Source organism: Gorilla gorilla, chromosome 8 (assembly GCF_029281585.2).
Source record: "Gorilla gorilla gorilla isolate KB3781 chromosome 8, NHGRI_mGorGor1-v2.1_pri, whole genome shotgun sequence".
Classification (NCBI taxonomy): Eukaryota; Metazoa; Chordata; class Mammalia; order Primates; family Hominidae; genus Gorilla; species Gorilla gorilla.
Window position 1 is genome coordinate 86394475 of NC_073232.2, and position 23399 is coordinate 86417873.

Genomic DNA, 23399 nt, shown 5'->3' on the forward strand with positions numbered 1-23399 from the left:
CAGAGTATAAATTACCAATAAAATATATGTTCTCAAATACATAAGTATGAACCAAAGAAAAAAGTTCTTTTGAGATTTATTTAAAATAATATAAAATAGCTATCATCATTATACTTACTGCTACGTCCTTCTCCTTCAGAAGTTTCTTGAATCTCTAATTGCACTTGGATTTTTGACACTGAATCTTGATGTTTAAGCATAGGATTTTCACCAGATTCTTCATCATGAGCTATGTTAAGAGAGAAATTTAGTCCCTTACTAGAAAAACAAATCTACTATGAAATCCTACAGTTCAAATTTATAACAAGTGGAAGCAACATTTTCTTTCATCTTATAAGGTTATAAGTAAACTACCTTAATGCTAGCTCTGACATGAAAATGGTGAGAAAAGTTTCAATGTATGTTGAAGATGTATTATTATTTCATAAATATTCCTAGATATTAAATGTGTTTTATATTAGTCTCTACTTTCCTTAAGTTATTTATACTTTAGGTTAATACATAATCATAGACCAAACAATGAAAATGCATATGCTCAAGGTCATTCATTACAGCATTATTTGTAACTGCAAAGTATTCAAAACCATTGAGATTTTTAAGCACAGGAGGCTGGTTGAATGAACATATATATATAGACACACACACAGTTATATGTATACATATACACACATGCATATATACATGTATATGTGTGTGTGTGTATATATATATTTATATATATACACACACACCAGAAACAATGGTATAATATCAATTATGGTATATAATTACGTGTATCTATGTGTGGACCAATATATATGGTTTATGATATGGTACACATGGCTGTACATACAGTGAGAAGTTACCCTCCCATCTATGCTGATACATCCTACCTTTGCCCAACGTCTTTTTGTGGGAAAATGTAACATTAATGGAGTCAGTGACCTTCCATGTTTACATTCTTGCTTATGTTGTTGCAGTAAGTGAATAAAGGCTTAATTGTTACCTTCAATCTTGCTTGCTATCTTAATTGACCACCTTCCCCTGGTAACTCTTGCTTATGTTGTTGCAGTAAGTGAATAAAGGCTTAATTGTTACCTTCAATCTTGCTTGCTATCTTAATTGACCACCTTCCCCTGGCAGCTCCCCTGGTAACAAATGGCTGTGAGCAGGGTGGTCAATTAAGCACAATGCCTTTCTGGAAAAGCAAAAAGCATGCAGATCCCCAGGGCATTTGTGGGAGATGCTAAAGTTGAGACCTCTTGGGGGATACTAGTGGATCATTTGCAAGAGTCTGACTGTCCCATGGTGCACTCTGCCAGCCCTATCAGTGGGTCTTAGAAAGTGCTGTCCAACACCATGGGGCACTCTCAGAGAGTGCTAGCAGACTGTTTACATAAGCTTTTTGGTTCTGAGGGACACCAGTGGTCCTCCTCTTTAGGCCTAGACTCTCAGGCAAAGATGCCTGGTGGGGCAAATTAGAGATCCAACAGACGGCCTCTGAGAAAGCTAGAGAAGCAATTCCTTGGCCACTGCTATTGTCCCCTGCAGATGAGACTGAAAGTTTTCAGAGAACCTGAGAGCTGATTTGCATCAATAACAGCTCTTAGTTCTAAAGAGGTACCAGGCAATGACAGACAGCTTATGACCCAGCAAGGGATTGAGACTCATGGTTTAAATAAAACGAATGGAGAGCCCTTTGGGATTGCTTTCCTGTGTGATCTAGGAGAATTTAGAGGCATGGATTATTTGCCTGCATGATGAAAGAGGTAATCTTGTTAAACTAACTTAGTGGTACCTTGTGAGCTGTGTCACTATAAAACCCCTCCTTTAGTGTGTCATGACAGAAGAGGTTTTGCTCAAGGAGGATAAGCAAAGTCAGAGAATGAGAAGGGAACACTCAAGCCCTTCTTTTTCAACTGGGTTCTATTTGGGTTCTGACCACTTTGGCAAACCCATGCTCTCTTCCCTATGACTAAAATACATTTTCAGATATATCTGGCTATACAGACCCGCAAACCATACTGGTGATCTCTTGGTCTCTTGCTTGAGAGTGAGAGCAGTCAATGACGAGAGTGAGAGCAGTCAATGATAAGATTTTTAACAAGTCTCAGATTTCTAGGGTTATAAGTGTTACACCTACTGGTTATGGAGCCAATTTAAAATTAATCCTCCTCTAAGGTCAGGCAAATTGGTCAGTGAAATAATCTAGATCGGGGTCCCCAACACCGAGGCCATGACCAGTACTGGTCTCTGGCCTGTTAGAAACCGGGTCACACAGCAGTAGGTGAGCAGTGGGTGAGTGAGCGAAGATTCATCTGTATTTTCAACTGCTCCCCATCATTCACATTACTGCCTGAGCTCTGCCTCCTGTCAGATCACCAGTGGCATTAGATTTTCATAGGAACACAAACCCTATTGTAAACTGCACATCTGAAGGATCTAGGTTTTATTTTTATGGTTAGTTTTCTTATTTATTTATTTTTTTAATTATACTTTAAGTTCTAGGGTACTTGTGCATAACATGCAGGATTATTATATATGTATACATGTGCCATGTTGATGTGCTGCACCAATTGACTTGTCATTTACATTAGGTACATCTCTTAATGCTATCCCTCGCCCCTCCCCCCACCCACAATAGGCCTCGGTGTGTGATGTTCCCCTTCCTGTGTCCAAGTGTTCTCATTGTTCAATTCCCACCTATGAGTGAGAACATGTGGTGTTTGGTTTTTTATCCTTGCGATAGTTTGCTGAGAATGATGGTTTCCAGCTTCATCCATGTCCCTACAAAGGACATGAACTCATCCTTTTTTATGGCTGCATAGTATTCCATGGTGTATATGTACCACATTTTCTTAATCCAATCTATCACTGATGGACATTTGGGTTGGTTCCAAGTCTTTGCTACTGTGGATAATGCTGCAATAAACATACGTGTGCATGTTGTCTTTATAGTAGCATGATTTATAATCCTTTGGGTATATACCCAGTAATGGGATTGCTGGGTCAAATGGTATTTCTAGTTCTAGATGCTTGAGGAATTGGCACACTGTCTTCCACAATGGTTGAACTAGTTTACTGTCCCACCAGCAGTGTAAAAGTGTTCCTATTTCTATACATCCTCTCCAGCACCTGTTGTTTTCTGACTTTTTAATGATCAACATTCTAAGTGGTGTGAGATGGTATCTCATTGTGGTTTTGATTTGCATTTCTCTGATGGCCAGTGATGATGAGCATTTTTTCATGTTTCTGTTGGCTGCATAAATGTCTTCTTTTGAGAAGTGTCTGTTCATATGCTTCGCCCACTTTTTGATGGGGTTGTTTGATTTTTTCTTGTAAATTTGTTTAAGTTCTTGTAGATTCTGGATATTAGCCCTTTGTCACATGGGTAGATTGCAAAAATTTTCTCCCATTCTGTAGGTAGCCTGTTCACTCTGATGGTAGTTTCTTTTGCTGTACAGAAGCTCTTTAGTTTAATTAGATCCCATTTGTCTATTTTGCCTTTCGTTGCCATTGCTTTTGGTGTTCTAGTCATGAAGTTTTTGCCCATGCCTATGATCTGAATGGTATTGCCTAGGTTTTCTTCTAGGGTTTTTATGGTTTTAGGTCTAAGATTTAAGTCTTTAATCGATCTTGAATTAATTTTAATATAAGGTGTAAGGAAGGGATCCAGTTTCAGCTTTCTACATATGGCTAGCCAGTTTTGCCAGCACCATTTATTAAATAGGGAATCCTTTCCCCATTTCTTGTTTTTGTCAGGTTTGTCAAAGATCAGATAGTTGTAGATAAGTGGCATTATTTCTGAGGGCTCTGTTCTGTTCCATTGATCTATATCTCTGTTTTGGTACCAGTACCATGCTGTTTTGTTTACTGTAGGCTTGTAGTATACTTTCAAGTCAGGTAGCGTGATGCCTCCAGCTTTGTTCTTTTGGCTTAGGATTGACTTGGCAATGTGGGCTCTTTTTTGGTTCCATATGAACTTTAAAGTGGTTTTTTCCAATTCTGTGAAGAAAATCATTGGTAGCTTGATGGGGATGGCATTGAATCTATAAATTACCTTGGGCAGCATGGCCATTTTCACGATATTGATTCTTCCTATCCATGAGCATGGAATGTTCTTCCATTTGTTTATGTCCTCTTTTATTTCATTGAGCAGTGGTTTGTACTTCTCCTTGAAGAGGTCCTTCACATCCCTTGTAAGTTAAATTCTTAGGTATTTTATTCTCTTTGAAGCAATTGTGAATGGGAGTTCATTCATGATTTGGCTCCTTGTTTCTCTGTTATTGGTGTGTAGGAATGCTTGTGATTTTTGCACATTGATTTTGTATCCTGAGACTTTGCTGAAGTTGCTTATCAGCTTAAGGAGATTTTGGGCTGAGACGATGGGGTTTTCTAAATATACAATCATGTCATCTGCAAACAGGGATAATTTGACTTCCTCTTTTCCTAATTGAATATCCTTTATTCCCTTCTCCTGCCTGATTGCCCTGGCCAGAACTTCCAACACTATGTTGAATAGGAGTGGTGAGAGAGGGCATCCCTGTCTTCTACCACTTTTCAAAGGGAATGCTTCAGGTTTTTGCCCATTCAGTATGATATTGGCTGTGGGTTTGTCATAGATAGCTCTTACTATTTTGAGATACATCCCCTCAGTACCTAATTTATTGAGAGTCTTTAGCATGAACAACTGTTGAATTTTCTCAAAGACCTTTTCTGCATCTATTGACACAATCATGTGGTTCTTGACTTTGGTTCTGTTTATATGATGGATTACATTTATTGATTTGTGTATGTTGAACCAGCCTTGCATTCCAGGAATGAAGCCGGCTTAGCAATGGTGTATAAGCTTTATGATACCCTGCTGGATTCTGTTTGCCAGTATTTTATTGAGGATTTTCGCATCGATGTTCATCAGGGATATTGGTCTAAAATTCTCTTCTTTTGTTGTGTCTCTGCCAGGCTTTGGTATCAGGATGATGCTGGCCTCATAAAATGAGTTGGGGAGGATTCCCTCTTTTTCTACTGATTGGAATAATTTCACAAGGAATGGTATCAGCTCCTCTTTGTACCTCTGGTAGAATTTGGCTGTGAATCCATCAGGTCCTGGACGTTTTTTGGTTGGTAAGCTATTAATTATTGCCTCTATTTCAGAGCCTGTTATTGGTCTATTCAGGGATTCAACTTCTTCCTGGTTTAGTCTTTGGACGGCATATGTGTCGAGGAATTTATCCATTTCTTCTAGATTTTCTAGTTTATTTGTGTAGAGGTGCTTATAGTATTCTCTGATGGTAGTTTGTATTTCTGTGGGATAATGGGTAATATCCCCTTTATCATTTTTTATTGCGTCTATTTGATTCTTCTCTCTGTTCTTCTTTATTAGTCTTGCTAGCCATCTATCTATTCTGTTGACTTTTTCAAAAAACTAGTTCCTGGATTAATTGATTTTTTGAAGGGTTTTTTGTGTCTCTATCTCCTTCAGTTCTGCTCTGATCTTAGTTATTTCCTGCTTTCTGCTAGCTTTTGAATGTGTTTGCTCTTGCTTCTCTAGTTCTTTTAATTGTGATGTTAGGGTATCGATTTTAGATCTTTCCTGCTTTCTCTTGTGGGCATTTAGTGCTATAAATTTCCCTCTACATACTGCTTTAAATGTGTCCCAGAGATTCCAGTATGTTGTGTCTTTGTTCTCATTGGTTTAAAAGAACATATTTATTTTTGCCTTCATTTCATTATTTACCCGGTAGTCATTCAGGAGCAGGTTGTTCAGTTTCCCTATAGTTGAGCAGTTTTGAATGAGTTTCTCAATCCTGAGTTCTAATTTGATTGCAATGTGGTCTGAGAGACAGTTTGTTATAATTTCTTTGCTTTTACATTTGCTGAGGAGTGCTTTACTTCCAACTATGTAGTCAATTTTGGAATAAGTGCGATGTGGTGCTGAGAAGAATACACATTCTGTTGATTTGTGGTGGAAAGTTCTGTAGATGTCCAGTAGGTCTGCTTGGTGCAGAGCTGAGTTCAAGACCTGGACATCCTTGTTAACTTTCTGTCTCGTTGATCTGTCTAATGTTGACAGTGGGGTGTTAAAGTCTCCCATTATTATTGTGTGGGAGTCTAAGTCTCTTTGTAGGTCTCTAAGGGCTTTCTTTATGAATCTCGGTGCTCCTGTATTGGGTGCATACATATTTAGGATAGTTAGCTCTTCTTGTTGAACTGATCCCTTTACCATTATGTAATGCCCTTCTTTGTCTCTTTTGATCTTTGTTGGTTTCAAGTCTGTTTTAACAGAGACTAGGATGGCAACCTCTGCCTTTTTTTGTTTTGCATTTTCTTGGTAGATCTTCCTCCATCCCTTTATTTTGAGCCTATCTGTGCCTCTGCACGTGAGATGGGTCTCCTGAATACACACACTGATGGGTCTTGACTCTTTATCCAACTTGTCAGTCTGTGTCTTTTAATTGGGGCATTCAGTCCATTTCATTTGAGTTTAATATTGTTATGTGTGAATTTGATCCTGTCATTATGATGTTAGCTGGTTCTTTTGCTCGTTAGTTGATGCAGTTTCTTCCTAGCATCGATGGTCTTTACAATTTCGCATGTTTTTGCAATGGATGGTACCAGTTGTTCCTTTCCATGTTTAGCGCTTCCTTCAGGAGCTTTTGTAAGGCAGGCCTGGTGGTGACAAAATCTCTCAGCACTTGCTTGTCTGTAAAGGATTTTATTTCTCCTTCACTTATGAAGCTTAGTTTGGATGGATATGTAATTGGGGGTTGAAAATTCTTTTCTATAAGAATGTTTAATATTGGGGAGCCAAGATGGCTGAATAGGAACAGCTAGAGTCTACAGCTCCCAGCATGAGCAACACAGAACACGAATGATTTCTGCATTTCCAACTGAGGTGCCGGGTTCATCTCACTGGGCGTTGTCGGACAGTGGGTGCAGGACAGTGGGTGCAGCGCATTGAGCGGGACCAGAAGCAGGGTGAGGCATCGCCTCACCCGGGAAGTGCAAGGGGTCAGGGAATTCCCTTTCCTAGCCAAGGAAAGGTGTGACAGACAGCACCTAGAAAACTGAGTCACTCCCAACCTAATACTGCACTTTTCCAACAGTCTTAGCAAATGGCACACCAGGAGAATATATCCCACGCCTGGCTCGGAGAGTGCTACGTCAACCGACAGAGCGTCACTCATTGCTAGCACAGCAGTCTGAGATCAAACTGCAAGGCAGCAGCAAGTCTGGGGGAAGGGCACCTGCCATTGCTGAGGCTTGAGTAGCTAAACTAAGCGGCTGGGAATTTCGAACTGGGTGGAGCCCACCACAGCTCAAGGAGGCCTGCCTGCCTCAGTAGAATCCACCTCTGGGGCAGGGCATACCCAAACAAAAGGCAGTAGAAACCTCTGCAGACTTAACTGTCCCTGTCTGACAACTGTGAAGAGAGTAGTGGTTCTCCCAGCATGGAGTTTGAGATCTGAGAATGGACAGACTGCCTCCTCAAGTGGGTCCCTGACCCCTGAGTAGCCTAAATGGGAGGCACCCCCCAGTAGGGAAAAACTGACACCTCACACAGCTGGGTACTCCTCTAAGACAAAACTTCCAGAGGAACGATCAGGCAGCAACATTTGCTGATCACCAATAACCACTGTTCTGCAGCTTCCGCTGCTGACACCCAGGCAAACAGGGTCTGGAGTGGACCTCCGGCAAACTCCAACAGACCTGCAGCTGAGGGTCCTGACTGTTGGAAGGAAAACTAACAAACAGAAAGGACATCCACACCAAAACCCCATCTGTACGTCACCATCCTCAAAGACCAAAGGTAGATAACAAAAATGGGGAAAAAACAGAGCAGAAAAATGGAAAATTCTAAAAATCAGAGCACCTCTCCTCCTCCAAAGGAATGCAGCTGCTCGCCAGCAATGGAACAAAGCTGGGTGGAGAATGACTATGACGAGTTGAGAGAAGAAGGCTTCAGATGATCAAACTACTCTGAGCTAAAGGAGGAAGTTCGAACCCATGGCAAGGAAGTTAAAAACCTTGAAAAAAAATTAGACAAATGGCTAACTAGAATAACCAATGCAGAGAGGTCCTTAAAGGACCTGATGGAGCTGAAAACCATTGCACGAGAACTATGTGATGCATGCACAAGCTTCAGTAGCCAATTCAATCAAGTGGAAGAAAGGGTATCAGTGATTGAAGATCAAATGAATGAAATGAAGTGAGAAGAGAAGTTTAGAGAAAAAAGAGTAAAAAGAAATGAACAAAGCCTCCAAGAAATACGGGACTATGTGAAAAGACCAAATCTGCATTTGATTGGTGTACCTGAAAGTGACATGGAGAATGGAACCAATTTGGAAAACACTATTCAGGATATTATCCAGGAGAACTTCCCCAACCTAACAAGGCACACCAACATTCAAATTCAGGAAATACAGAGAATGCCACAAAGATACTCCTCAAGAACAGCAACTCCAAGACACATAATTGTCAGATTCACCAAAGTTGAAATGAAGGAAAAAATGTTAAGGGCAGCCAGAGAGAAAGGTCGCATTACCCACAAAGGGAAGCCCATCAGACTAACAACAGATGTCTCGGCAGAAACTCTACAAGCCAGAAGAGAGTGGGGGCCAATATTAAGCATTCTTAAGAAAAGAATTTTCAACCCATAACTTCATATCCAGCCAAACTAAGCTTCATAAGTGAAGGAGAAATAAAATCCTTTACAGACAAGCAAATGCTGAGAGATTTTGTCACCACCAGGCCTGCCCTAAAAGAGCTCCTGAAGGAAGCACTAAACATGGAAAGAAACAACCGGTACCAGCCATGGCAAAAACATGCCAAATTGTAAAGACCAACGATGCTAGGAAGAAACTGCATCAACTAACAAGCAAAAGAACCAGCTAACATCATAATGACAGGATCAAATTCACACATAACAATATTAACCTTAAATGTAAATAGGCTAAAAGCTCCAATTAAAAGACACAGACTGGCAAATTGGATAAAGAGTCAAGACCCATCAGTGTGCTGTATTCAGGAAACCCATCTCACGTGCAGAGACACACATAGGCTCAAAATAAAGGGATGGAGGAAGATCTACCAAGAAAATGCAAAACAAAAAAAGGCAGAGGTTGCCATCCTAGTCTCTGTTAAAACAGACTTGAAACCAACAAAGATCAAAAGAGACAAAGAAGGGCATTACATAATGGTAAAGGGATCAATTCAACAAGAAGAGCTAACTATCCTAAATATGTATGCACCCAATACAGGAGCACCGAGATTCATAAAGAAAGCCCTTAGAGACCTACAAAGAGACTTAGACTCCCACACAATAATAATGGGAGACTTTAACACCCCACTGTCAACATTAGACAGATCAACGAGACAGAGAGTCAACAAGGATATCCAGGAATTGAACTCAGCTCTGCACCAAGCGGACCTAATAGACATCTATGGAACTCTCCACCCCAAATCAACAGAATATACATTCTTCTCAGCATCACACCACACCTATTCGAAAATTGACCACATAGTTGGAAGTAAAGCACTCCTCGGGAAATGTAAAAGCAAAGAAATTATAACAAACTGTCTCTCAGACCACAGTGCAATCAAACTAGAACTCAGGATTAAGAAACTCACTCAAAACTGCTCAGCTACATGGAAACTGAACAATCCGCTCCTGAATGACTACTAGGTACATAACGAAATGAAGGCAGAAATAAAGATGTTCTTTGAAACCAACGAGAACAAAGACACAACATACCAGAATCTCTGGGACACATTCAAAGCAGTGTGTAGAGGGAAATTTATAGCACTAAATGCCCACAAGAGAAAGCAGAAAAAATTTAAAATTGACACCCTAACATCACAATTAAAAGAACTAGAAAAGCAAGAGCAAACACATTCAAAAGCTTGCAGAAGGCAAGAAATAACTAAGATCACAGCAAAACTCAAGGAGATAGAGACATAAAAAACCCTCAAAAAAATCAGTGAAGCCAGGAGCTGGTTTTTTGAAAAGATCAACAAAATTGATAGACCGCTAGCAAGACAAATAAAGAAGAAAAGAGAGAAGAATCAAATAGATGCAATAAAAAATGATAAAGGGGATATCACCACCGATCCCACAGAAATACAAACTACCATCAGAGAATACTATAAACACCTCTATGCAAATAAACTAGAAAATCTAGAAGAAATGGATAAATTCCTCAACACATACACCCTCCCAAGACTAAACCAGGAAGAAGTTGAATCTCTGAATAGACCAATAACAGGCTCTGAAATTGAGGCAATAATTAGTAGCCTACCAACCTAAAAAAGTCCAGGACCAGATGGATTCACAGCCGAATTCTACCAGAGGTACAAAGAGGAGCTGGTACCATTCCTTCTCAAACTATTCCAATCAATAGAAAAAGAGGGAATCCTCCCTAACTCATTTTATGAGGCCAGCATCATCCTGATACCAAAGCCTGGCAGAGACACAACCAAAAAAGAGAATTTTAGACCAATATCCCTGATGAACATGGATGTAAAAATCCTCAATAAAATACTGGCAAACTGAATCCAGCAGCACATCAGAAAGCTTATCCACCATGATCAAGTGGGCTTCATCCCTGGGATGCAAGGCTGGTTCAACATACGCAAATCAAACCACATGATTATCTCAATAGAATAAGAAAAGGCCTTTGACAAAATTCAACAACCTTTCATGCTAAAAACTCTCAATAAATTAGGTATTGATGGGACATATCTCAAAATTATAAGAGCTATCTAGGACAAATCCACAGCCAATATCATACTGAATGGACAAAAACTGGAAGCATTCCCTTTGAAAACTGGCACAAGACAGGGATGCCCTCTCTCACTACTCCTATTCAACATAGTGTTGGAAGTTCTGACCAGGGCAATCAGGCAGGAGAAGAAAGTAAGGGATATTCAATTAGGAAAAGGGGAAGTCATATTGTCCCTGTTTGCAGATGACATCCTTGTATGTCTAGAAAACCCCATCGTCTCAGCCCAAAATCTCCTTAAGCTGATAAGCAACTTCAGCAAAGTCTCAGAACACAAAATCAATGTGCAAAACTCACAAACATTCTTATACACCAATAACGGACAAACAGAGAGCCAAATCATGAGTGAATTCCCATTCACATTTGCTTCAAAGAAAATAAAATACCTAGGAATCCAACTTACAAGGGATGTGAAGGATCTCTTCAAGGAGAACTACAAACCACTGCTCAATGAAATAAAAGAGGACATAAACAAATGGAAGAACATTCCATGCTCATGGATAGGAAGAATCAATATTGTGAAAATGGTCATATCCCCCAAGGTAATTTATAGATTCAATGCCATCCCCATCAAGCTACCAATGATTTTCTTCACAGAATTGGAGAAAACTACTTTAAAGTCCATATGAAACCAAAAAAGAGCCCGCATCGCCAAGACAATCCTAAGCCAAAAGAACAAAGCTGGAGGCATCACGCTACCTGACTTCAAACTATACTACAAGGCTACACTAACCAAAACAGCATAGTACTGGTACCAAAACAGAGATATAGACCAATGGAAGAGAATAGAGCCCTCAGAAATAATGCCACATATCCACAACTATCTGATCTTTGACAAACCTGACAAAAACAAGAAATGGGGAAAGGATTCCCTATTTAATAAATGGTGCTGGGAAAACTGGCTAGCCATATGTAGAAAGTTGAATCTGGATCCCTTCCTTACACCTTATACAAAAATTAATTCAAGATCGATTAAAGACTTAAATATTAGACCTAAAACCATAAAAACCCTAGAAGAAAACCTAGGCAATACCATTCAGGACATAGGCATGGGCAAGGACTTCATGTCTAAAACACCAAAAGCAATGGCAACAAAACCAAAATTGACAAATGGGATCTAATTAAACTAAAGAGCTTCTGCACAGCAAAAGAAACTACCATCAGAGTGAACAGGCAACCTATAGAATGGGAGATAATTTTTGCAATCTACTCATCTAACAAAGGGCTAATATCCAGAATCTACGATGAACTCAAACAAATTTACAAGAAAAAAACAAACAACCCCATCAACAAGTGGGCATAGGATATGAACAGATACTTCTCAAAAGAAGACATTTACGCAGCCAACAGACAGATGAAAAAATGCTCGTCATCACTGGCCATCAGAGAAATGCAAATCAAAACCACAATGAGATACCATCTCACACCACTTAGAAAGACGATCATTAAAAAGTCAGGAGACAACAGGTGCTGGAGAGGATGTATAGAAATAGGAACACTTTTACACTGCTGGTGGAACTGTAAACTAGTTAAACCATTGTGGAAGTCAGTGTGGCGATTCCTCAGGGATCTAGAACTAGAAATACCATTTGACCCAGCCATCCCATTATTGCGTATATACCCAAAGGATTATAAATCATGCTGCTATAAAGACACATGCACATGTATGTTTATTGCGGCACTATTCACAATAGCAAAGACTTGGAACCAACCCAAATGTCCAACAATGATAGACTGGATTAAGAAAATGTGGCACATATACACCATGGAATACTATGCAGCCATAAAAAAGGATGAGTTCATGTCCTTTGTAGGGACATGGATGAAGCTGGAAACCATCATTCTCAGCAAACTATGGTAAGGACAAAAACCCAAACACCACATGTTCTCACTCATAGGTGGGAATTGAACAATGACAACACATGGACACAGGAAGGGGAACATCACACACCAGGCCTGTTGTGGGGTGGGGGGAGGGGGGAGGGATAGCATTAGGAGATATGCCTAATGTTAAATGATGAGTTAATGGGTGCAGAACACCAACATGGCACATGTATACATATGTAACTAACCTGCACGTTGTACACATGTACCCTAAAACTTAAAGTATAATAAAAAAAAAGAATGTTTAATACTGGCCCCCACTCTCTTCTGGCTTGTACAGTTTCTGCTGAGAGATCAGCTGTTAGTCTGATGGGCTTCCCTTTGTGGGTAACCCGAACTTTCTCTCCGGCTGCCCTTAACATTTTTCCCTTCATTTCAACCTTGGTGAATCTGACAATTATGTGTCTTGGAGATGCTCTTCTCAAGGAGTAACTTTGTGGCGTTCTCTGTGTTTCCTGAATTTGAATGTTGGCCTGCCTTGTTAGGTTGGGGAAGTTCTCCTGGATAATATCCTGAATAGTGTTTTCCAAATTGGTTCCATTCTCCCTGTCACTTTCAGGTACACCAATCAAATGCAGATTTGGTCTTTTCACATAGTCCCATATTTCTTGGAGGATTTGTTCATTTCTTTTTACTCTTTTTTCTCTAAACTTCTCTTCTCACTTCATTTCATTCATTTGATCTTCAATCACTGATACCCTTTCTTCCACTTGATTGAATTGGCTACTGAAGCTTGTGCATGCATCACATAGTTCTCATGCCATGGTTTTCAGCTCCATCAGGTCATTTAAGGTCTTCTCTATGCTGTTTATTCTAGTTAGCCAGTCTTCTAATCTTTTTTTCAAGGTTTTAAGCTTCCTTGCAATGGGTTTGAGCATCCTCCTTTAGCTCAGAGAAGTTTATTATTACCGATCTTCTGAAGCCTTCTTCTCTCAACTCGTCAAAGTCATTCTCTGTCCAGCTTTCTTCTGATGCTGGCAAGGACCTGCGATCCTTTGGAGGAGAAGAGACACTCTGGTGTTCAGAATTTTCAACTTTTCTGCTCTGGTTTCTCCCCATCTTTGTGGTTTTATCTACCTTTAGTCTTTGATGATGGTGACCTACAAATGGGTTTTGGTGTGGATGTTGTTTTTGTTGATATTGATGCCATTCCTTTCTGTTTGTTGTTTTTCTTCTAACAGTCAGGACCCTTAGCTGTAGGTCTGCTGGAGCTTGCTGGAGGTCCACTCCAGACCCTGTTTGCCTGGGTATCACCAGCAGAGGCTGCAGAACAGCAAATATTGCAGAAAAGCAAAGGTTGCTGCCTGATCCTTCCTCTGGAAGCTTTGTCTCAGAGGGGCTGCCAGCTGTTTCAGGTGTCAGTCAGCCCCTACTGGGAGATGTCTCCGAGTTAGGCTACTGGGGGGTCAGGGACCCACTTTAGGAAGCAGTCTGTCCATTCTCAGATCTCAAACTCCATGCAGGGAGAACCACTGCTCTCTTCAAAGCTGTCAGACAGGGACGTTTAAGTCTGCAGAAGTTTCCGCTGCCTTTTGTTCAGCTATGCCCTGCCCCCAGAGGTGGAGTCTATACAGGCAGGCAGGCCTTGTTGAGCTGCGGTGGGCTCCACCTAGTTCGAGCTTCCCAGTTGCTTTGTTTACCTAGTCAAGCCTCAGCAATGGCAGATGCCCCTCCCCCATCCTTGCTGCCACCTCTCAGTTTGATCTCGGATTGCTGGGCTAGCAGTGAGCAAGGCTCCATGGGTGTGGGACCCACCAAGCGAGGTGCAGGATATAATCTCCTGGTGCCCCTTTTGCTAAGACCATTGGAAAAGCGCTATATTAAGGCGGGAGTGTCCTGATTTTCCAGGTACCATCTGTCATGGCTTCCCTTGACTAAGAAAGGGAATTCCCTGACCCCTAGTGCTTCCTGGGTGAGGCAATGTCCTGCCATTTTGGCTCACACTCCGTGGGCTGCACCCACTGTCCAACCAGTCCCAATGAGATGAACTCGGTACCTCAGTTGGAAATGCAGAAATCACCCATCTTCTGGGTCGCTCATGCTAGCAGCTGTAGCCTGGAGCTGTTCCAATTCGGCCATGTTGGGTGGTTCCAGGTTGTGTGTTCTTTATGAGAATCTAATGCCTGATGATCTGTCACTGTCTTCCATGCCTCACATGGGACCATCTAATTGCAGGAAAACAAGCTCAGGGCTCCCACTCATTCTACATTATGGTGTATAATTATTTCATTACATATTACAATGTAATAATAATATAAATAAAGTGCACAATAAATGTAACGCACTTGAATCATCCCAAAACCATCCCCCACCTCAGCCCTGGTCCATGCAAAAAATGTTAATTTTGTTCACTTTCTCTGGTGCAAAAAAGGTTGAGGACCACTGATCTAAATCATAATTTTTCATTTATTGTGATACGGTAAGCAATGGCCTATACATGTCAAATTCCTCAGCATGGAAGAAGCAACTGCTACAAAAAAGCAAAAAGAGATCATCAGAGACAGCAACATAAAAATAGTCATCAGGCACACACTTCTCAATGATCTAGGTAAGGGCCTCACCAAAGAGATCTCTAGGTTTGGTTACCCAACAATAAGGACTCACAAAAGGAGATTAATGGGCTCTTCACCAGGGAACTCATGGTTTGGTGGTAGTGTGCCATTTTGGGCTCGATGGCAGCCTCCTAAGTTCTGCCCAGTGCTGGCACCTATAACTAATACAAATGCTGCTCTCCTCTTCTCCCATTGAATTTTGAAATGAATTAGAGAGCCCTGCCAATTTTTATGCAAATCTTTTGGCTTAAAAAAAAAAACAGAAAACAAGACTATGACATGGCCAATGTCTCTATGTCCCCAGTGAGGAATGGAGGCCCTGTATCAAAGTTAAAGTTCAAAGTGGACATGGAGAATTTCATTTATTGGGCCTTTTGCATAATAGTGCACAGGCAACTGTGATCCCCAAAATCCCTGGCATGAGAATGAGGAGGAAATAGATAATGTTCTCTGGTTTTCAGTTGGAGGCCACCACCACCAACATCCTGATCTGACTACAGGTAGGTCTCTTCAAGCCACTACATACTTCCATCATTATGGAACCCATTACTGAATGGGTTATTGTTATGACATATTGTCTATGTCTACCCCTGACTGTATTCACCCCCAGTCCCTGAGGCGAATTGTTGCAATTAGGACCATTTTAGTGGGGTATATGGAAGACTAAACCCGCCAGACTACCAGCACCTAGTGTCTTTGTCTCTTAAAAACACTATCAACTGTCTTGGGGATTAAAAAAAAAAAAAAAGTCTTCATTGCTGTGCTTAAGGAAGCCAAAGTTCACCATCTGGCCTTTTGCTTAAGGCATTGGGTGCCTGGAAAATAATTGACTATTGGTGGCTCATGCCATAGTTCTGTCTTTGGCACTGCTGTTACCTCATACTATGACTATCACAGAGGCTACTACCCAAGCTGAGGGAAATAGCTTTAAAGCAACTGACATTGTAAATGCCCTTTTCGGCATCCTTGTCCACAAAGATGATCAAGATCAGTACGCCTTACATTAAATGGGCTGCATTACACCTTTAATGTCCTCCTCAAGGCTGTGACGTGAAAACAGCAACACTCCCAGATGAAGCACTGACCTTCCACTATATTCATTTTGTCTGGGCCCAGACAAAAACACTACCTGGCAAGGGCTAGGTCACTCTCAGCTTTAGTCACTCTCAGCCTCAACAAGTAAAAGGCAAGCCCAGACTAGAGCTCTCACATTCCCTTAACGGGCATCTTCATGACACCATCTATCAGGTTACCAATAAGACCTCTACCCTTAGGTGAAGCCTAAAGACAGGATGTTCTGGAGACCCTCCAGTGACCACATAGGCTGTTTTTCCCCTTGGCCTTCTCTGATACATTTTGTCATTTGAGTTACACATCTCACCAATCTCTCTGTTTGCCAATTAGAGTCTATGACAGAAGGATACTGCCACATGTCCCAAGGTTCCTGTTGAACACTTGGACTCATAATCTCCTACAGTTGGTTGAAAGCAAACACCCTTTGATAGACTAATGATTTTTATTGGATTTGGTGGACACCGAGCACATGAGCATGCCATAAAATAGTCTCAAGACCAGAAATTCCAACCAAATATTATATGGCTTTTGTTCCCTAGTTATTTTAAGGTATTCACACTGTAAAGTATAAAATTTCCATAAACTATATGCTCAACTACATAGTCATGAACCAAAGAAAAATGATCTAATGAGATTAACTTTAAAATTTTTAAGTTATCTATAATTATTATACTTACTACTATGTCTTTTCTCTCTAGGAAGTTTTTTGGTTTTTTCAATTTGCATTTCCAGTTTTGACACTGAATCTTGATGTTCAAGCACAAGATTTTTGCCTGGTTCTTCATCATGAGCTACATAAGGAGATGCATTTAGTCTCTTAATGGAAAAACAGACCTACTGTGAAATCTCTAGATTTCAAACTTGTAATTGTGTAGCAAAATTTTCTCATTTTGATAAATTTGTAAGTAAATTATCATAAATCCAGATGTGACATGACTACTATAAGAACATTTTTAATGGGTGTGTGGTGAAGCTCATTATTTCATAACATTTCTAGGCATCTGATATATATTAGTCACTGGTTTCCTTATGTTATTTATACTTTAGGTTAATACATATTCACTGAAATAAAAATAAAAATGCATAGGTACAATGTCATTTATTATAGCATATATGTAATTGCAAAATAGTCAAAACTACATAAACTTTCAAGCAGAGGAGACTGGTTGAATAAACTGAGATATGTATATCCAGTAAGTCCTCACGTAATGTCATTGATAGAATCTTGGAAACTGTAACCTTAAGCAAAATGACACATAATGAAACCCATTTTACCATAGGCAAATTGACATAAACAAGAGTTAAGTTCTTACAGTATTTTTTTATAACAAAAATATCACAAACTTCTAAATAAAGACCCAAAACACTTCTAATAGTAAACACTAAAATAAATGTGAGCTATACATAGATTTAAGAAAAAATAATAAAAACAAGTGACAATTATTTACCCAATTTGTGGTTAATCAGTGAATGATGGTTGTCATAGTGGTGGTGAGTTAAGTCAAGGAATAAACTTCTCAATTTATTCAAAGGAATAAATCAAAAGCAAAGCAAAATTGTAAGGAGCATCTCCTCCCATCATATAATTTAAAAGCAATCACAAATATGGTGGCTTACAGAGTGCTTTTGTACTGCATTGTTTATTGTCTGCATTTGTATAATTATTGTATATGAATTTTTATTTTATAATAATTTGTATTCATTCATTCATTCACTTGTTTTGCAGCCTACTTATTCCAGTTAAGGGTTGCAGGTGGTTGGAACATATCCTAGCAGCTCAGAGCACAAGGGGGGAACCAGCCCTCGACAGAATGCCATGCCATATCAGGGCGCACTCAGACACATACCCACACTTACTCAGACAGGGACCATTTAGACACATCAATTTACCTAACATACATATCTTTGGAATGTGGGAGGAAATTGGAGCACCTGGAGAAAATTCATTCAGACACAGGGAGAATGTGCTAACTCCAGACCATGTGCCTGGCTAGGAATCAATTTTTTTTCTTATTAACATTATAATCAAACAATGTTGAACAAAATGATGTTATTCAAGGACGTGCTGTACCACACACTATGGTATAGTACATATGGTAAATAATGCGGTACAAACAACTGTAAGTGTAACTGTAAAACAAATTAAACATGTCTATAAATTGACCTGAAGGGATTTCAAAGAATAATGTGAAGGAAAAAAATACCTACAAAGGGGAAAACTTGAATGCCATCTTTGGGGAAGGAAGATGAAGAAATGAGAAAAAAAATAGAGAAGGAAATAGAGAGATAGTTATCTTTACAAAAAGAAGCAGAGGAAAGATATAAGAAACAATGTTATTGGTTACCTACAAAATGAGGGGAGAGGACTGGGGAAGAAAATATACTCCTCTAAGTATAACATTTTGCATATATATTGTTTTACTTTTGAAAGTAGTTTCATGTCCTACAAATTTCAAAAACAAAATTAAATCAACAAGGAAAAGAAGGTGGGGTGAAAATTAAAAGGAAATAATGAAATGAAATCATTGAAGAAAAAATAAAAGCAATAACTCATCAATATAGTATTTGACATAAACCCTCACTACTGGACATGAGAGGTTGAGGTGGAGTGTAAACAAATCATGAAATCTTTTTAGTTGTTATTCTAGTATGTGTTAAGCAATCTGAACTCAATTTGAGAGGAATTAGAATAGGGAGCAAATAGCTAAAGGTATTCATGTGGTTCAGAGCTCCAGCTAACTCAGCCTCAGGGTCCATAAAATGGAAAATAGCTTCTTGTTTGGGACTCCTTCCACCTTGAGACAACCCCATCCCATGCCCACTCACACAGTCTACACTGATGCATCTGACTCTTGCTAAGTGCTTTTCTGTGGGGTAAAATGGGACACTGGTAGAGCTGGGGACCTGCCTCTACCTAGGCTATGGCTTTTAATATGCTAGTAAGTGAATAAGGTTAATTGTTACTTTGAGTTTGGCATGTTATCTTCATAGACCAACTCAAAAACTGGCATTTCTGTTTCTAACAAACTACCACAAAGAGCAGGGTGGTCAATGAAGCACAAAGCCTTTCTGGAAGGAACACTTTGGTAGGTGCTAGTGAGCCTGCAGGACACTCTCAGTGGAAGGGGGATGGGGAGGCTACTGGATCAATTGCAAGAGACTCAACATCCCACAGGGCACTCTGCCAGTCATGTCAATCAATCATCTCTTAGAAAGTGCCAGCAGACACCATGCGGTTTTCTAGAATGCTAATGTATTATTTACATGAGCTTTTCAATTCTGACATGGAACAATAGTCTCTTTATCCTCTGATTCACATACCAAGATATCCAATGAGTCAATTGAAAAATCCAGCAGATGGGCTCTGAGAAAGCTAGGGAAGCAATTTTGTGATTATTGCTCCTGGCCCTAAGTCAATGGGCTCAAAAAAGTTGGAGACTCTGCACACTGAGTTGTACCTAATGACTATTCTTAGCCCTAGGCACTCCCCTAAAAATGGTGGACAGCCTGTAATGCAGTCAGTTATTGAGACTCATGCTTTAATGAAAAACAATGCAGAGTCCTGATGATCATTTTGCCCAGCAACTAAGAGACGTGGGTAGTGTGCCTTCACAATAAAGCAATAATCTTGTTTAACTTAGGGAGTGAAAGGGGCATATTGTGGAGCTTATCACTACAGAATGCCTCCTTAAGAGAATCTTGACAGTGCCCATATTGCCTAAGGAAGTGGAGGAAAGGGGGACGAATGATGTAAACATCTGAAACCCTCTCCTTCCTCAGTTGGGTACTATTTTTGGCTCTGACAGGACTGCCCACCCATGACATGTTCCCTGCTACTGGAAAACATGTTTGGGCCATCATCTGCAGAGGATACAATGGCCCCTTGAGGCACTCCGCTGTCTCTAAGGTCACTGATGGAGTGAGGACAGTTGTGTTCCCTGCTACTGGAAAACATGTTTGGGCCTTCATCTGCAGAGGCTATAACAGCCCTTGAGCCACTCCGCTGTCTCTAAGATCACTGATGGAGTGAGGACAGTAATGACAAGATTTGACCAGATTTAGGTGTCTAGTTTCATTTCATAGCCTTTACTAGCTCAATTAAACCTCCTTATAAGATAATGTCAATTAATTTGTGGCACAATTCAGATCTTAACTGACAAATTTCTGGGCATAGAAAAAGCATCTACCACCAAGATAGCAATGTGTGACCAGTGAACAGTGTGACCTAAAAATGGTAATTTGGCACCCATTCCTGGGTGATCTAGTTAAGGGCTCTCCCCAAGAAATATCTGAGTCTAGTTAATCAATGATGGAATCTGAAGTAGGACACTGATGGACTTTTCACCAAGAACCTCCTGGCCAGGTAGTGCGCCATGGGTACCAACACACGGCCTCACTAAATCCAGAATGCGATGACCCCATGACTAATAAAAGTGCTCTTCCCTTTGCACCTCCCAGTGATATTGAAATCAATCAGAGAACCCTCCACTACTTTTGCTCAAACTTCATGCTCTCGAAAATAAAGAAAATTAAGAGTTAGGCCAAGATCCCTATGTTACCAGTGGTAATCTGAGAATGTATCGTAAAGTCAGAATTTAAAGGGAAGGTGGGAAGAAATTGCATTTCTAGGGCCATTAGGATACTGGTGCACAGGTGGCTGTGATCCCCACAACCTCTGACACCAGGAACTGGGGAAAAGAAGTAATGCTCTCTGGTTTTGCATCTGAGGACACCACCAAAATGACCCTTGGTCAAACACTACCATGAGAGTATCCTTTCGGACAACTGCAAAACTCCATTTTATTCCCCTCCCCCACCAAATGTATTATTGGTATAGATGTATTTTCTATGTGAACCCCCACGTGCATTCATCCCAGTCCCTGATGGAAACTGAGGCATTTAAGGTCATTTTAGTGGGGCATATGGAAGAATGTAAATATCCATATTAACAGCACCTAGCACCTTTGTTTCCCAGAATAGCTTCCTAGGAAGAAACAGAAAGGCTGTTGTCATTTGTTGAGCTTAATGAAGCAAAAGTTCTCTATGAGACTATTTCTCCATTCAATAACTAAGTAGATCTTGTACACACCCTCAGGTGCATAATGACTCAATTGATTTTGCTGGTCCAATGCTATATTACAGCCCTGGGCACCAAAGACACAAGTGACTATAGTTGTCATACAGGATAATTTCCAAACTGACAGAACTTGTTTGCAACAACTGACACCTCAAGTGCCTGTCCATATCTTTTTTTCACTTAGATGTTCAGTTTAACCTTATATAGAATAAGTTGGAAAACATAACTAATATCCTTCCACAAGGCTACCAAACTGCTCTAATATCTGTCATCAATGCATAATGACCTCTAAATGGCCTGGTCCCAAGGGGAGGACTAGCCTTTCATTATATTGATTATATCATTTAAGTGGACTCAAGCAAGGACATCTCCCAAAAGGACTGGATGCTCTAATGACTCACCAGTGGCTCTTAACTGGGCCATTAGTTCAGACAAGATACAGTTACTTAGTACCTGGATAAAATGCCTAGGATTGATTTCTAAGGGGTGACATCTCATTCCAGAGGAGACTACCAAGCTTTGATCCTTTCTGGTCTAACAAATAAAAATAAGCCCAGGCTAGGTGCAACGGCTCACACCTGCAATGCCAGCACTTTGGGAGGCCGAGGCGGGTGGATCATTTGAGGTCAGGAGTTCGAGACCAGCCTGGCCAACATGGTGAAACCCTGTCTCTACTAAAAATACAAAAATTAGGCAGACGTGGTGGTGTGTGCCTATAATCTCAGCTACTCAGGAGGCTGAGGCAGGAAAATTACTTGAGCCCGGGAGGCGGAGGTTGCAGTGAGCCAAGATCGGGCCACTGCACTCCAGTCTGGGCAAGAAAGTGAGACCCTGTCTCAAAAAAAAAACACAAGCCCAGCAGTTACTGGAACTGTTTGGATAAATACACTCTCATTTTCCCTATGTGGGATCCTTGATGACATTCATTCATCTATGGGGTTACCAGAAATTCTGTTTCATTTCAGTGGGGCCATGACCAAAAGGATGCCCTAGAGTCCCTTAAACAGGTGTCCTAGGTTACCTTTCCCTAGGTTATTATGATCCCCATTTGCTGTTTTGAGTTGCAGATCTTAGCAATATCTTTGCTGATTGGTGCCTATGGAAGAAGGCCACAGGTGAGAGGTGCCCATTAAGTTTTTGGGCCCATAATTACTTTCAGTTGGCTGAAAGGCACACTACTTTGGAAAGACAATTATACATTTGTTATAAAGCCTTGGGGGATACTGTGTGTCCTGTAGTCATGAAATAATCTAAGGGCCAGAAATCTCTCAACCAAAATGTATCAATATTTTTCACTTTTTTCTTTAATTATGGTAGGGTATTCACATTTTAGTCAAAGTGTAAAACTTGTGAATCAAAGCAAAAATACCTTCGGATGAACTTACTTTTAAATAATTTAAAGTTATCTTTACTTTTTATACTTACTAATAATTCTTTGCCCTTTGAGAGTTCTTTGTTCCTTCACTTGCATTTCTGATTTTGACATTGAGTCTTGATGCCTAAGTATAAGATTTTCATTTGGTTCTTTATCAGGAGCTACAGAAAAAGATGCGTTTAGTCCGCTAAATTACAAATAAATCCATTTGAAATCTGTAGATTTCAAATTTACAAATGTGCAGTGGCATTTTCTCTCATTTTTGTAAAGTTATGAATAAATTACCATAATGCTATATCTACTATGAAAATGGTGAGAAGAGTTTCAATGGGTGTGTGTTGAAACTATCTCACCATATCAGTATTCCTGTACTTTGAATATGTTTTATCTTAGTCTCTGGCTTTCTTAGGTTTTTTGTATTTTCAATTAATACGTATTCATAGACCAAACACTGAAAATGCATACGCACCAAGTTATTCATTACAGCATAATTGCATATACTCAAAACCACCTAAATGTACAAGCATAGATCTGTTGAGTAAAGCATATAAACTATGACAATATCAACTATGGGCTATAATGTGGTCCAAAAAACTGTATATACAGTTACAAAAGGAATGAAAAAGATCCCTACAAACTGACTTGGTGATATTTCTATGAAATAATGTTTAGAGGAA

General features: G+C 40.1%; 1 protein-coding gene across 29 annotated transcripts in view; it reads right to left on the reverse strand.

The window, feature by feature from the left end:
* CCDC7 (coiled-coil domain containing 7) overlaps positions 1 to 23399 on the reverse strand; it is a 459676-nt gene that overhangs the window by 172812 nt on the left and 263465 nt on the right. For 23 of the 29 annotated variants that reach the window (XM_063710186.1, XM_063710188.1, XM_063710189.1 and 20 more), the window contains 3 exons: positions 22773 to 22883; positions 16948 to 17061; positions 119 to 229 (listed from right to left, as the gene is read on the reverse strand). In XM_063710186.1, the coding sequence (XP_063566256.1) occupies positions 119 to 229; positions 16948 to 17061; positions 22773 to 22883 (336 nt within the window). The remainder of the gene's footprint in view (positions 1 to 118; positions 230 to 16947; positions 17062 to 22772; positions 22884 to 23399) is intronic. The other 6 variants (XM_063710199.1, XM_055352972.1, XM_063710195.1 and 3 more) reach the window with 2 other exon arrangements.